General features: G+C 43.5%; 1 protein-coding gene across 1 annotated transcript in view; it reads right to left on the bottom strand.

Annotated features, from left to right (window-relative positions):
- The window catches only part of LOC124722164 (band 4.1-like protein 5), a 147,279-nt gene that overhangs the window by 50,782 nt on the left and 82,401 nt on the right, over positions 1-14,096 (bottom strand). Inside the window, exon 12 of the mRNA XM_047247366.1 lies at positions 4,749-4,892. Within this exon, the coding sequence (XP_047103322.1) occupies positions 4,749-4,892 (144 nt within the window). The remainder of the gene's footprint in view (positions 1-4,748; positions 4,893-14,096) is intronic.

Raw genomic sequence — 14,096 nt, 5'->3', positions numbered from 1 at the left:
ACCAAAGAGGAGTCCCAAAAATCGGGACTGTGCAACAACGTCCAAGCACTAGGTACACATGTAGAGTTCTGGCTCACGATAGACCATGGTACGATGACAGAAACGCACAACTCATGTTTCTGTGTGAGAAAATTGGGAAACCACGGGGAAGGGTCAATGCAGAGGCCCTCAGCTAGCACTTGGAGATGGCGTTCAGCCAAGACTACAGACTGCGAGTTATACCAAATGCAAAGTCTTACACATACAGCATGGGTTGACCAGTGGTCCAACGGATGTCATTAGCCCATTGATGGACGTGAAGAAGAGTACAAAATTACCACAGAGGCCTGCAGGACACTGTCTTCTTGGACCCATAGGAGGCTGAATAATGTACCATCTCTAACCCAAAACAACTTGTAAGATAAAAACTGACAAATAAAAATTTGTATGGAGCCTTGAAAGCCCCAGTCATGAAGGGTGAGAAACATGTGATGGTGCCAACTGGTGTAGTATGCCCTATATAGGTCAAAAAAGACTACAATGAGATGTTGGCATTTAGAAGAATGCCTATCAGATTGTTGTTGCCAACCTAACCAGATGGTCGGTTGTGGGTAGCCCCTTACCTAGAACCGTGCTGATAAGGGAAAAAAAGCCACTGCCCCCCCTCCCCTCCCCCCTCCAATTCTAGAACCTAGCATAATTGTTGGGCTACCATCCTTCCAGTAATTTGCAGTGTGTTTTATGGAGGCTAATCCATCAGCAGGTGTTGATGGACATTAGGTTTTTGTCTGGTTTAATAATAATAATAATAATAATAATAATAATAATAATAATAATGGCGTGTGATGAGGGCCTCCCGTCCGGTAGACCGCTCGCCTGGTGCAAGTCTTTCGATTTGACGCCACTTTGGCGACTTGCGCGTCGATGGGGATGAAATGATGATGATTAGGACTACACAACACCCAGTCGCTGTATCTGGTTTAATTATTGGGACAATGATACTATCTTGTCATTCCAAATGGAATAAAACCACTTTCTAGCCAAATAAGAGCCTGAGTAGATGGAGCCTTTGAACAACATTTAGATGTTGGATCATCTGGTTATGAATCAAATAAAAGCCTGGGGCAGTATCGTGTGACAAGTCAAGAGCCTGGAGCAACTACCTGTCAGTGAAAGGTTCATTATATAATTTGGTATGATAGAGTGAAGGATAGGAAGATGTCTTCAATTTATTGTTTATGCATTCGAAAGGTTATGGCATAAGAAGAAGATGCCAATGCTGTCACGTAGGGCATTACAAGGCGTGTCAGCAAGAAGTGACACACTGGTACCCACAAAGGAAGAGGCCCAGAACAATTCTTGATCTTTGGTAGCCCAGAAGAATACAGAGTTTGGCTGCATCTGGGATGAAGAGGCATTCATTCCCATGGAGGAGACATAGTGCATCCATTCCTTCTTACTGTGGTTAGTAAGACAGTGAGATTTAGTGAGAAACTGTTCAGAAGCGAGAAGGATGATCTGTGAATGATGTTGCTCGAGACATTGCAGAGCCCTTCAACGATCCTGAATAGCTGTGGCAATGTCTTTCGTTGACCATGGCAACAGGTGGCAGAAGATGGGGCTTGTATAAAGAGGCATAGCAGTTCCAGTGGTGCATGTGATTACATTGGAGATGCCTCCCATTACCTCACTGATGCAGTCTGACAGAAAGGGCTGAAGGTGACAGCAGAATAACACATCTGCCAGTTGGCTCTTTGAAGGGTCAAATGTGGGTAATCAGTCCATCGGGTGATGACAAGGAAGTGACACGATCACGTTACAGGGGAGGTCGGGCAGAGAGAGAGAGAGAGAGAGAGAGAGAGAGAGAGAGAGAGAGAGAGAGAGAGAGAGAGAGCGAGCGAGCGAGCGACGCGAGCGAGCGATGCGAGCGACGCGAGCGAGCGAGAGAGAGAGGAGAGAGAGAGAGAAGAGAGAGAGAGAGAGAGAGAGAGAGAGAGGAGAGAGAGACGAGAGAGAGCGAGCGAGCGAGCGAGGCGAGCGAGCGAGCAGCGGAGCGAGGGAGGGAGGGAGGGGAGGGAGGGAGGGAGGGAGGGAGGGAGGGAGGGAGGGAGGGAGGGAGGGGAGGGAGGGAGGGAGGGAGGGAGGGAGGGAGGAGGGAGGGAGGGGAGGGAGGGAGGGGGAGGAGGGAGGGAGGGAGAGGAGGGAGGGAGGGAGGGAGGGAGGGAGGGAGGGAGGGGAGGGAGGGAGGGAGGGAGGGAGGGAGGAGGGAGGGAGGGAGGGAGGGAGGGAGGGAGGGAGGGAGGGAGGGAGGGAGGGAGGGAGGGAGGGAGGGAGGGAGGGAGGGAGGGAGGAGGGAGGGAGGGAGGGAGGGAGGGAGGGAGGGAGGGAGGGAGGGAGGGAGGGAGGAGGGAGGGAGGGAGGGAGGGAGGGAGGGAGGGAGGGAGGGAGGGAGGGAGGGAGGGAGGGAGGGAGGGAGGGAGGGAGGGAGGGAGGGAGGGAGGGAGGGAGGGAGGGAGGGAGGGAGGGAGGGAGGGAGGGAGGGAGGAGGGAGGAGGGAGGGAGGGAGGGAGGGAGGGAGGGAGGGAGGGAGGGAGGGAGGGAGGGAGGGAGGGAGGGAGGGAGGGAGGGAGGGAGGGAGGGAGGGAGGGAGGGAGGGAGGGAGGGAGGAGGAGGGAGGGAGGGAGGGAGGGAGGGAGGGAGGGAGGGAGGGAGGGAGGGAGGGAGGGAGGGAGGGAGGGGAGGGAGGGAGGGAGGGAGGGAGGGAGGGAGGAGGGAGGAGGGAGGGAGGGAGGGAGGGAGGGAGGGAGGGAGGGAGGGAGGGAGGGAGGGAGGGAGGGAGGGAGGGAGGGAGGGAGGGAGGGAGGGAGGGAGGGAGGGAGGGAGGGAGGGAGGGAGGGAGGGAGGGAGGAGGGAGGGAGGGAGGGAGGGAGGGAGGGAGGGAGGGAGGGAGGGAGGGAGGGAGGGAGGGAGGGAGGGAGGGAGGGAGGGAGGGAGGGGAGGAGGGAGGGAGGGAGGGAGGGAGGGAGGAGGGAGGGTGATCAGAAAGAAGCTAGGCAATCAGAAGGCACCTGCCTCTTGAAGTGTATTTCCTCACAGGAGGTGGTGCACACTGAAATCTCCATGCAGGAGAAATGTTGTTAGACTATGGTGGTCATCTCAAGGCAAGTAAGAGTCCTGCATGAAGGTAAATAAACATTACAATGGTGGTTGCAAGTCTAGTTTACACTTGTACTGCTATTGCTTCCAAAGTGGCAAGGAAGCGTGTTCATTCACTTATGACATCTATGTGAACTAATGTTCAGACCACTTCAGATGCTCTCTCAGGGGCAGTATGGTTCCAACAGAATGCATGGTAGTCTCAAAGAGTTGGGGAACAGTCATCAGTTAAGTGTGTTTCTTAGAGAGCAACACAGACTGCAGAATAAGAGGATATTAGCAGTAGCTGTTGCAGGTGACAGTAATATCCATTGCAGTTCCATTTGATTATCATGCTGAGAGTGTCCTGGTTAGACGTAAAGGGTCCCTGAGGAGGACAGGTCACGCACCAGCATCGTTGTCTGTCACCATTCGGGGTGGAACAACATCAATGAATGTCTGAAACCTCTGTGGTCTTCAGAGTAGCCTTCTTCTAAGATTTCTTCTTCTTCTTCTTCTTCTTCTTCTTCTTCTCCTCCTCCTCCTCCTCCTCCTCTTCTTTCACAATTTTCAGCAGCTGATATTCTTTTGATGGCTTATCTGTTGTGGGTGTAGGAACGGAAGAAGGGCAGGCAGCCCTGGGACCCACAGTTCATGGCTCCTTTAACGATTGGCTGGTCTTGGGTCTCTGATCAGGGATGTCCGTGGAGAGGGTTTCTGAGAGGCAGCTGTGTCACCGGTAGATGCCAGAGGAGGATTTTGCTTCTCCAGATGGATCCAAGGAGGGATTCCCAAAGATGGTACTATAGAGAACCACGAGAAGGGACGGCCTATCACCCCCCTGGTAAAGTTTATGTACTGCTGATGACCTAGCGACATCAATGGACCAAGACATAGCAAGGGCCACCTGATGTAATGGTCACTGCCCAGCCACAGTGCCCCCAAATGGACATACATCTACTCCATGGCAAGTGCAAGGAGGTGACAGCTAGGGCATCAATAGTGCAATCACTGCTTCACTGGGGGCTACCACCGTATAGATACCTGACAGCACCCCCATGGACTGGCTGCCATGCTGTGTAATGGGCAACCTTCCATGCATGACCCACACAACATGAAAAAAAATTTTAAAGGATGATCACTAAACCCAGCTATCAGGAGTGAGCGTAAGTTAACCAAAATATATGGCGTAAAATAAGGGAACAAAGTCTGACAAGACAGAATCGATGTTCTACAAGAAATCTCTATGTTGTCAGGAGTGAGCATAAGTTAACCAAAATATATGGCGTAAAATAAGGGAACAAAGTCTGACAAGACAGAATCGATGTTCTACAAGAAAGCTCTATGTTGTCAGCAGGGAATCTGTCCTAAGAATAAGTCAGAGAAAAAAATATAGTCAGAGACTAAAACTGCATTACAGGAAAGGAGGAAGTATTGCAATGGCTTGCCACATACATACTCAACAAGAGTTGTGAGCCCCTGGCAGAGAGGAAGGGGGCATTTCACTTCGAATTATCTTGGTAAAGAATTGACAACTTAAATCTGAATAGCTGATCACAGATTCTTTAGCCACATTAGTACTATGCTATCTTACACAGCAAGTATAGTTACTGTCAAAATGTATATCTACAAACTGCTCACCATCAATCTTGTTAGTTGTGTTCGACATTGATGCTGCATTATTTTTTGAATCCTCAGAATTAGCAACACCCATTGTCTCTTTGCCAGAGTTTTGAGCAATGAGTCAAGTCTGTCTTCAGCTGTATTTAAAGCAGTACCTAAAACAAAAAAAAAAAAAGAAAGAGACAAACCCACATGTCAAATATGATGAGTAATACTAGGACCATTTTGTGTGAAATACATGGAAAACAAGAGTGAATGGTGCTCTCATAGCCAAGTGTATCAACTTCACTATCTTTCCCTCTCATCATGATAGGCGATTTTTGTTTGTGTGTGTGTGGGAGGGGGAGAGAGGGGCAGTGGGAGAGGGGGGAGGGGCAGAGGCGAGGGCGAGGGGCAGAGCGGGGGGGGGGGAGGGACAGAGCGGGGGGGGGAGGGACAGAGCGGGGGGGGGGGACAGAGCGGGGGGGAGGGGGGAGAGGGGGGGAGGGGGGGGGAGGGGGGAGAGGGGGGGCAGTATAGAAGGTGTGGCTTAACCAGTGCTGTTCAGAAAGTAAAAATAAACTGCCAGAGCTACTACCTCACAACTACAGTTCTTCAATTCACTTCGTTTGGCTCTAATGATCTTGTCACTGTAGGGATACTAAATAATGATTCCCATTTACCAATTTCATTTCCAGCACATTGTAACAAAAAGATAAAAGTCACAGGAAAGCCTCAATCATTTGTGTAGTGTGAAACTATCATTTAAGCACTGATAAGTTAATAAAACCATCTAAAAGTGAAAGTGAATGTGTGTGTGTGTGTGTGTGTGTGCTGTGTGTGTGTGTGTGTGTGTGTGTGTGTGTGTGTGTGTAAAAATTTTATACTAACAAATAGGAGGCAACCCAGATTAGACGTACAGCATTGCTCATAAAACAAACATTTTGATGCAACTACATTTTTTTACACTTTGCACAAAGGATGGACACAGTTACATCACTCAAAATAATTGTAAGATTAAGGATCTGACAAGACAATATAGCATTGTGCAGGAAGGGATGGAGCAATGCGGCAATGACTGGCATAATGTCAAAGTCTGGTTAGTAAGTTGGTCAACATACTGAAATGTCATGGACTGATGCCAGTCTTAGATTTAAATCCTGTCTTCAACAGAAGTTTTGTGTAACTAGGTTATTTTACTTTTTCTCTAACATAAAAATAACTACCTGCTTGTGTAGTGCAACGTGCAGCACACTAGCTTGCAAGGTAGGAAGGTGGGTCAGACCTGGATCTAATCAGTGCAGTAGATTGACGACCATGACTTGTGCACCAGCCAGCCTCAGAGCGGTTTTTAGATAGTTCCCACTTTCCTTTAGGAAAATGCTGGGCTGGTCCCATTTTCCACCTCAGTAAATATGATACACAAACAATTAAAATACAATCACACACAGAACGAAACTATACACAATTCAAAGACAAGTGCCCTACACAACTTCCCTTCCTTATGTAAATTGATGACTGCAGCAACAGAAAAGGTATTCAGGCACAAAGTTAAATAATATAACACCTAATTTTGGATACAGAGAACACTGTCCTGGATGGTGTGAACGCTAATGAAAAGCAGAATAATTCTCTAACTTTGTCTGGCAATGTTGCTGTTCTTACCAACAAATTTTTAACCCTCAAAAGGGGACAGCACATCATTTCTTCACAGCTTACTACATCATTGAAAGGCCTCTAATGTCAATGACTACCTGAATGCTTCACATTAGGTAATCTGTGAGGTGGTCAATAATTCAATTATTTTCTACCATTTCTCAAATGACACACTGTTTACATTATAAATTTTCCTTCGGACTGGTTCCACAGTCATGTCAAATTTACAGAAGTACAAAACTGTTCTATTTGTTCATGTTTCTAGATGCTTGTAAGAATTCCACGGAATGTACCACACTTTTTTCTAACTCACCTAATGCCTTAGCTAGACTACCAAGGAATGTAAAGACCCAACAAACAAAGATGACTGAGGCACTCAAACGAAATCGATGACGTAATAATAGTACTACTACTACTACTAGTAGTAGTAGTAGTAGTAGTGGTGGTAGTAGTAGTAATAATAATAATAATAATAATAATAATAATAATAATAATAATAGGTGGAGCACAAAGCTAACTAGTTGCCAGAATGGTCTTTTGCAGTAAAAAGAGAAGATGGCAATTTTGAATCTTCATTCTACATCCAGAAGGGGCTGAAACAAATTGGTGGTAATTTGAAGGAAGTCAGGTGATGAGGAGTGGTACCCTGTTTGTTAAAAAAATCATCATCTCAGTGGATCACATCTCCATCTCTGTACTGGCTACGTGCATGTAGTCGAGTCCAAGATGGGCTTGAAGCTTAATATCAGCACATTAGTGCGACCAGTTGTGGCTGTCTGACACTGGGGCCCAGAAGCTAAAACTCCACTGCACATCACAGTTTACAGGGATTAACAAACACAGATGGACACTGTCACTGGAGATTGTTTGCACGGGATGAAATAAACCTTCTGATACATTTTGCTGGCAAACAGTCCACGAACCTTTTGTCCACTCATGTTCATCTTTTGCTTGGCTACAATTCACAGAAGAGCTGTACCTGCAGCAAGACCTCATTGCTCCCAAACTTGGTCACAATGGTTTGAGGAATGCTCCACAGACCGACCTCAAAATCCCATTGAACTCATCTGGGACACTGTCAAGTGAGATACGTGCACCTTGGGCCCAGTTCCAATCAATTTTGATGAGTTGTTGGTACTGGTTTGAGCAGTCATAGATCAGAGTGGCACTCCAATGTTTTCACTGTCTAGTGGGGTTCATGGCGCAATGAAGCTGGGGAGAGGAAGTGTCACATGATTACAAGTAGATGTGTCTCATTCAGTTATTCATGACTGTAGGTTTTCTGAACATGATGCATAGCACATACTTCAGTACTGCTACAAGTTCGTCTAAACTCAACGTCTCCTGCCCACGCATTAATTTCTCAGTAGGAAGATGTCAGTAACTTACACTTCAGTGACCATTTCTTGACCTGGATTTATTCACTAGAAATAACAATACCCACAAGAAAGTTATCAATATGTGCACTTAGCAAGTCTAGCTGTACACTCTATAACCAACTTCCTGTGTTTATATAAATTACAGAGACAATCTGCAAGACCGCTGAGATAACTATTGCACAGTGTGCAGCCCAACTACAAAAGACCTTCTGCCCTCTAGTGTAGCTCTGAAATTGGGGGCAGAAGGGTGGCTTTTTGCAAGTTCAAATGCCAACTGACTGTAGAGAAAATTGTAATCTTTTGACGAGGAGGGTGAAATGATGCACAATTGTTAAGGAGAAAAAGAGAGATCATGGCATTAATTCCTGGGCACAATAAACTATCTCATCAGGGTGCAGTTGAATGGGAGACTATTACAAAGAGTTCACGGAAATGTCAAGAGGTGGCAGTGGCATGGGTTAATTTGAAATAGCAATCTCCACACTGCCAAAATACTTGTCACTCAAACAACTGCGACACATTTTGCTAGAGTTCGTGGACAACTTTTTAAGTTTTAGTTCTTCTTTCAGCATAGCAACAACCACACAACAATTGCAAATGACAGCTGGGAGGCTGCAGGAGAGGCCTGAAAATACAGGTTTTCAAGTGAGAAATGTGTGTGTTCATTCCAAAAATTCACATTCAGTTTTTCATTTCCCTCAACTCTGCGTGAGAGTCAAGGTTTTTTATGTAATTTTTGGCTAAAAGCTATCAAGGTTGCCACATCTGATCTGAGAAATCTGAAGGCAAGTTCTCTAAAAGGACTTGATATTTTAAATAAACATTAGACATATTGTTTGGAAAGCATGCATAACTTGTCTAACTTAAAGTTTTATCAAATCTTTGTAAGATTTTAGTTTGGCTATGGATATACGAAGCATTGCCAGACCCTAATATTTAAAGAGATTATGATACAGACCACTATGAGGGTGGCTTTTAGGAGTAGCCCCCTCCCTACATCCTGTATTGAGCATTACTCTCATTCACATAGGAACTATTCATGCTGTGCCAAACATACAAGAAGTTCTATGTATATACACATCTCTGTCATGCTGTGTTCCTGCATCTTAAGAACAATTATTTAACAACTGTCAGTGGCTAAGTAGATCTTTCATGATTCCCACACATGGGCTTTCTTTTAAATATTTATGTGCAATATACTGATGTTCTACAAAGCAGCTAAAGTAAAGGTGCAACCTGTAGAATTATCTTCAGTGTATGTTCAGCATTTTAAATTTTTACATTTATGGGCCAAAACTTGATGACCACTACCCACTGTAAAACTGAATGCTACTTGATGGCATTGTGGGCATGTGACACAGTAAGGAAAGTTCATAAATGAAGCAGACAATTCTAATGGTGAGACAGATCGCAAATAGGGGAATCCAGTGACATAAGGGACACTGACAAAGGGCAGACTGTTATGGCCCGGCACATGGAAATAGCGATGTTGGTTGGGTGTTTGTGTCCCTATTATTATCAATCTACATGGATACTCTGCAAATCACATTTAAGTGCCTGACAGAGTTGATGTTCATGGGCTAATGTCATGAGCTTCAGCAGAAAGTGGCTGAAGGACAGTGAAATCAAACCATAAGAAGGTGACAACATGTTGGATGTCCACACCTGATCACAGAATGTGGAGGTAGTCAGCTTGCCCATTCCGTAAAGAAAGATAGGAGGCTATCTGTGACAGATCTTATGATAGGGAACAATGCTGGCCTAGGCAAATGTACTTTGGAGCAAAACATTCAGTTCTCAACGCTGAAAATGGGACTCTACAGTAGACGACCCCATGTGTTCCTATTTTGACCCAATGACACCATCAATTACGATTGCAGTGGGCACGAGATGACTGGAATGTGGATCAATGGAAACGTGTCGCCTGGTTGGATGAATCATGTTTCTTGTTAAACCGGCTTGATTGTTGTGTCTGGATATGCAATAATTCAGATGAATTGCTGCTCAAAACATGCGCTGCACCACAAGTACTGGTCAGTGGAGGACGCTATTATGCTATGGGGGACATTCACTTCAGCTTTCAGGGGACATGTGGTAATAATTGAAGGCTGTGGACTATGTGATCATGACTGCACTCTTATGAACCACCTGCATCCATTCATACTCAATGTTTTCTCCAATGGCGATGGCAGGTATCTTCTAACAGGGTAACTGTCCATATCACAAGGCCAGAATCTTGCTACAATGGTTTGAAGAGTATGACAGTGAACTCACATTGATGATTTGGCCATCAAATACGCTTGATCTGAATCCGATGAAAATATATCTGGAACGCTATTGGGCACCAGCTTTGCACTCACAAATCACCAGAATGTAATTTACAGGAAATGCGCAACCTGTGCAGTCACATCTGTTGCCACATGCCTCTTGAAACATACCACAGACTTAAAAAAATTCATGCTACACAAAACAGGTGTTGTATTGCATTCAAAAGCAGGAACAAAATGCTATTGCACAGTTGGCTATAATATTAAGACTCCTCAGCATGTGACACTATTTCATTATGTTTCAGATGAATACCATAATTTTATCGCAATCACAGTAATCTTCCTTGATCATGTACAAATTTTTATCTTCCCACCAAATGTTTACTGTGTTTAGCGCTGACTTGTATGCAGTCCTGAGGGTGCTGTTGTAGAGGAAACGTAATCAAGGGAAGAAATCTCTCATCTGCTCAGATTCCCTCAGTGCCTTACAAGCACTATAACAAGATTATCAAGTAGAGAAAATGATATAAAAGACTACTTTCTCCTTTTCATCAAATGGAGTAAGAAGCATGTTTTTACTGCTACATCTTACAGATCATAGATACTTGGGGGAACTGGTAAACTGATAACAGAGCCAAAGAGACCTACAGGTAACACAATATGCCATTGCCCTGCAGGGAATCATTCCACCACTGAATTAATGAACCATGCCACAATGGGGCTAGGAATAGCTGCTGGTGGTGAGTGCCTATAAGCTGTGGTCAGTGAAACGAACTGTACCTCAATAGCATACATCACACAGGCCACTCAAATGGGGTGCAGCAGCCCTGATGCACCTCTGAATGGGCATAGCTTTGTATGCAAGTTGTGGCACATAAGACAATAACACTACACTTTAACAAAGTGGGAAGGCAGCTGTAAATGTAGGTATGGACTTGGCTCTAATGTAGACAACAAGAAGACAAGTGTGGTGAATATCACTTGAAACAAGCAAGTAGTTGTAACCTCTCACAATTTACTTTTATTTCCACTACACATTTCGCAGAGTTAAAGCTCCACTGTCACGTGAATTTATACCAGTTACTGAGGCATGTATATATTGTACATATGACTTTTGACTAATTTGTGGCATTGTCTGCTAGCAGAAGACAGAAAACAACATAATATTTCAGTACTAGGCACAAAGTTATGTGGAGGGTTTTGATTGCATACGTGAACAGTGATATAAATGAAATAAAAATAGTTTATAGGATTCACAAACCTAGCAATGATTAAACCCTTAAAAAGTATTTCAAAAATTGTCAATGAACTTCATGCAGCCAAACAACTAGAGGCAAAAACTTACACAAATAGTTCTGACAATAAAGGCAGGGCTTGTCGGTCTATCGTGAATGCAAATTGTACACCATCTGTTACACAGAAACATAGCAAAACAGTTTATGATCAGCAAAAGACTATAACAGAACAGAGTAACACAATAAATCTCTTCAATGATCATTTGCCATAGCAGGCTACAAAATAAGAGAAAAATAAACAAATTCTAGATACAATCTTCTTCTTCTCCTTCTTCCTATTTCTCCTTGCCTTTTCACATTTCTCTATGGAGTTGACATTCTTGTATGGATTTTGGCAATCTTAGTGATAGTTGCTGGCCAGATGTCCTATCTGACGTCATGAGTCCCTAAGAGATGGAATTCGTGACCCCGTCTGTTTGAGTCTAGAGGAAATCTAATGTTCAACTGTGAGAACATTTTTTACATGTTTCTAGATAAAATAATATATGGAAATCATTTATTAATCCCCATAACAAATCTATGACACTGTTTACAGTGGCAGAAGAAGAAACACCTCAGATAATAATAAAAACTTAAAACATACAAAACCATGTGGAACTGATGGAATATCATCTATAAAAGAAGCAGGAGCTCAAAAAACGTCTTACACAACAAATCAACCCATAATCCACGGAAGGAATGTTTCTAGATTGCTTGAAGACATCACTGATTAAACTAATACATGGAAACAAATACAATGCAGAATAATGTAGACACACAGTTCTTCTACCAGTCATATCAAAAATATATGAATGAGCTTACATACAGAAACTGTTGCACTTCTGACAAAATATGGGGTAAGCAATAAAAGCCAATCTGACTTCCAGAAAGCTATCATATATACAATCATAGACCTCATTGAGATAGACTAAAAATAAATGTGTAGGAGTACTTATGGATCTAAAAAAAGACTTCTGATCGTGTAGACCATAAAACATTAGAAACGTTTGGCGTATATGGTGTAAGAGGGAAGACAGGGGATTGGATTCCATCACAGAAGCCAATATACAGAAGTAACAAAAATGTCAAGTGAGAGAATAACAGCTGAAGTGAGAATTCTACACTCATCTGTCCCATTGGGATCCATAATTTGTCCACTGCTCTTCATTTTATACACAAATCACATCTTAAATGCTATAAATTAAAGCAATATAGTTACTTCCACAGATGTTAGAATGGTAATAATACAGAAAATCTGGAAGAGATAACTTGGAAGGAAATAGCTCTATCCAAAGATTTGCTGAAATAAATTTTGGATAAAAACACTGCTAAAACATTATGTTTAAATTTCAGACCAAAAAAAACCAACATAACGAAGATATCAAAATTGCACTGATGTGTGAATAGCAAAAAATGCCATACATACAAAATTTCTTTGGATAATGATCAATGAAAATGAAAATTGGGATAAGCACATAGAATATGTAAGTGGAAAACTCAGCTGAAACCTACATTCGTGCACAAATTCAGCAACCAAATAGACACAAATCTAATGAAAATAAAATATTATGCACTAATTAAGTCTAGATTACATTACGACACAACTTGTGGGGACAGTATCCCCAAAACAAAATATTAAGAGAGTACTCAAAACATAGAAAAGAGTAATAATAATGTTAGCAAGGCTTAAATGGAGAAAATCTTATAGGTCAGCATTTACTTAAGATGATAATACTACCAAGTATATGCCTATATAAACTCGTACTGAACAAATTGAAGTACACTCTACAACAAAAGAATGATGCAAAATGAAGGAATAACCAGAATGGGCTGGAAATTGGTATATGTGACATACATGTGCAGACAAACAAATGATTACAACTTCAGAAAAAAAAAAAAAAAAAAAAAAAAAATTAGACGATTTATTTAAGAGAAAGAGCTTCACAAATTGATCAAGTCAATAATGTGTTGGTCCATGTCTGGCTATTATGCAAGCAGTTATTCAGCTTGGCAGTGACGTACTGAGTTGTTGTATGTCCTCTTGATGGATATCATGCCAAATTCTGTCCAATTGGTGTGTTAGATTGTCCAAATCCTGAGTTGGCTGGAGGGCCTTACCCATAATGCTTCAAATCTTCTGAACAGGAGAGAGATCTAGTGACCTTGCTGGCCATTGTAGGGTATGGCAAGCATGAAGATAAGCAGTAGAAACTCTCACCTTGTGTAGGCAGGCATTATCTTGCTGAAATGTAAGCCCAGGAGGGCTTGCCGTTAAGGACAACAAAATGAGACTTACAATATTGTCAACATACTGCTATGCTACTAAGGAATCCACAGATTACCACCAAAAGAGACCTACCATAAAAAGAAATGGCACCCCAGACTACCACTCCTGGTTGTCAGGCTGTACAGTAGGTGACAGTGAGATTGGTATCCAGTCACTGTCCAAGGTGTCTCCAGACACGTCTTTGCTGGTCATCGGGGCTCAATTCAAAGTGGGGCTCACCACTGAAAACAGTTATACTCAGTCAATGAGATCCCAGGCCAATGACGTGTCTGAAGATGCACTGGACAGCAGTACACTACCAACCTATTGCCTGCCATGTGGCCCGACAACCACAAGTGATGGTCTGGGGTTCTATTTGTTTCCATAGCAGGACCCCTTTGGTTGTAAGCTATGACCCTTCATGGCAAGCCTGGGCTTATATTTCAGCAAGATATGACTGCCTGCACACGGCGAGAGTTTTTAAGTTTGACTTCGTGTTTGCAAAACCCACCTTGGCCAGCATGGTAACTGGATCTCT

Source organism: Schistocerca piceifrons, chromosome X, assembly GCF_021461385.2.
Source record: "Schistocerca piceifrons isolate TAMUIC-IGC-003096 chromosome X, iqSchPice1.1, whole genome shotgun sequence".
NCBI lineage: Eukaryota > Metazoa > Arthropoda > Insecta > Orthoptera > Acrididae > Schistocerca > Schistocerca piceifrons.
The sequence above is the reverse complement of the archived record's forward strand: the minus strand, read 5'-3'. Positions and strand labels throughout refer to the sequence as shown.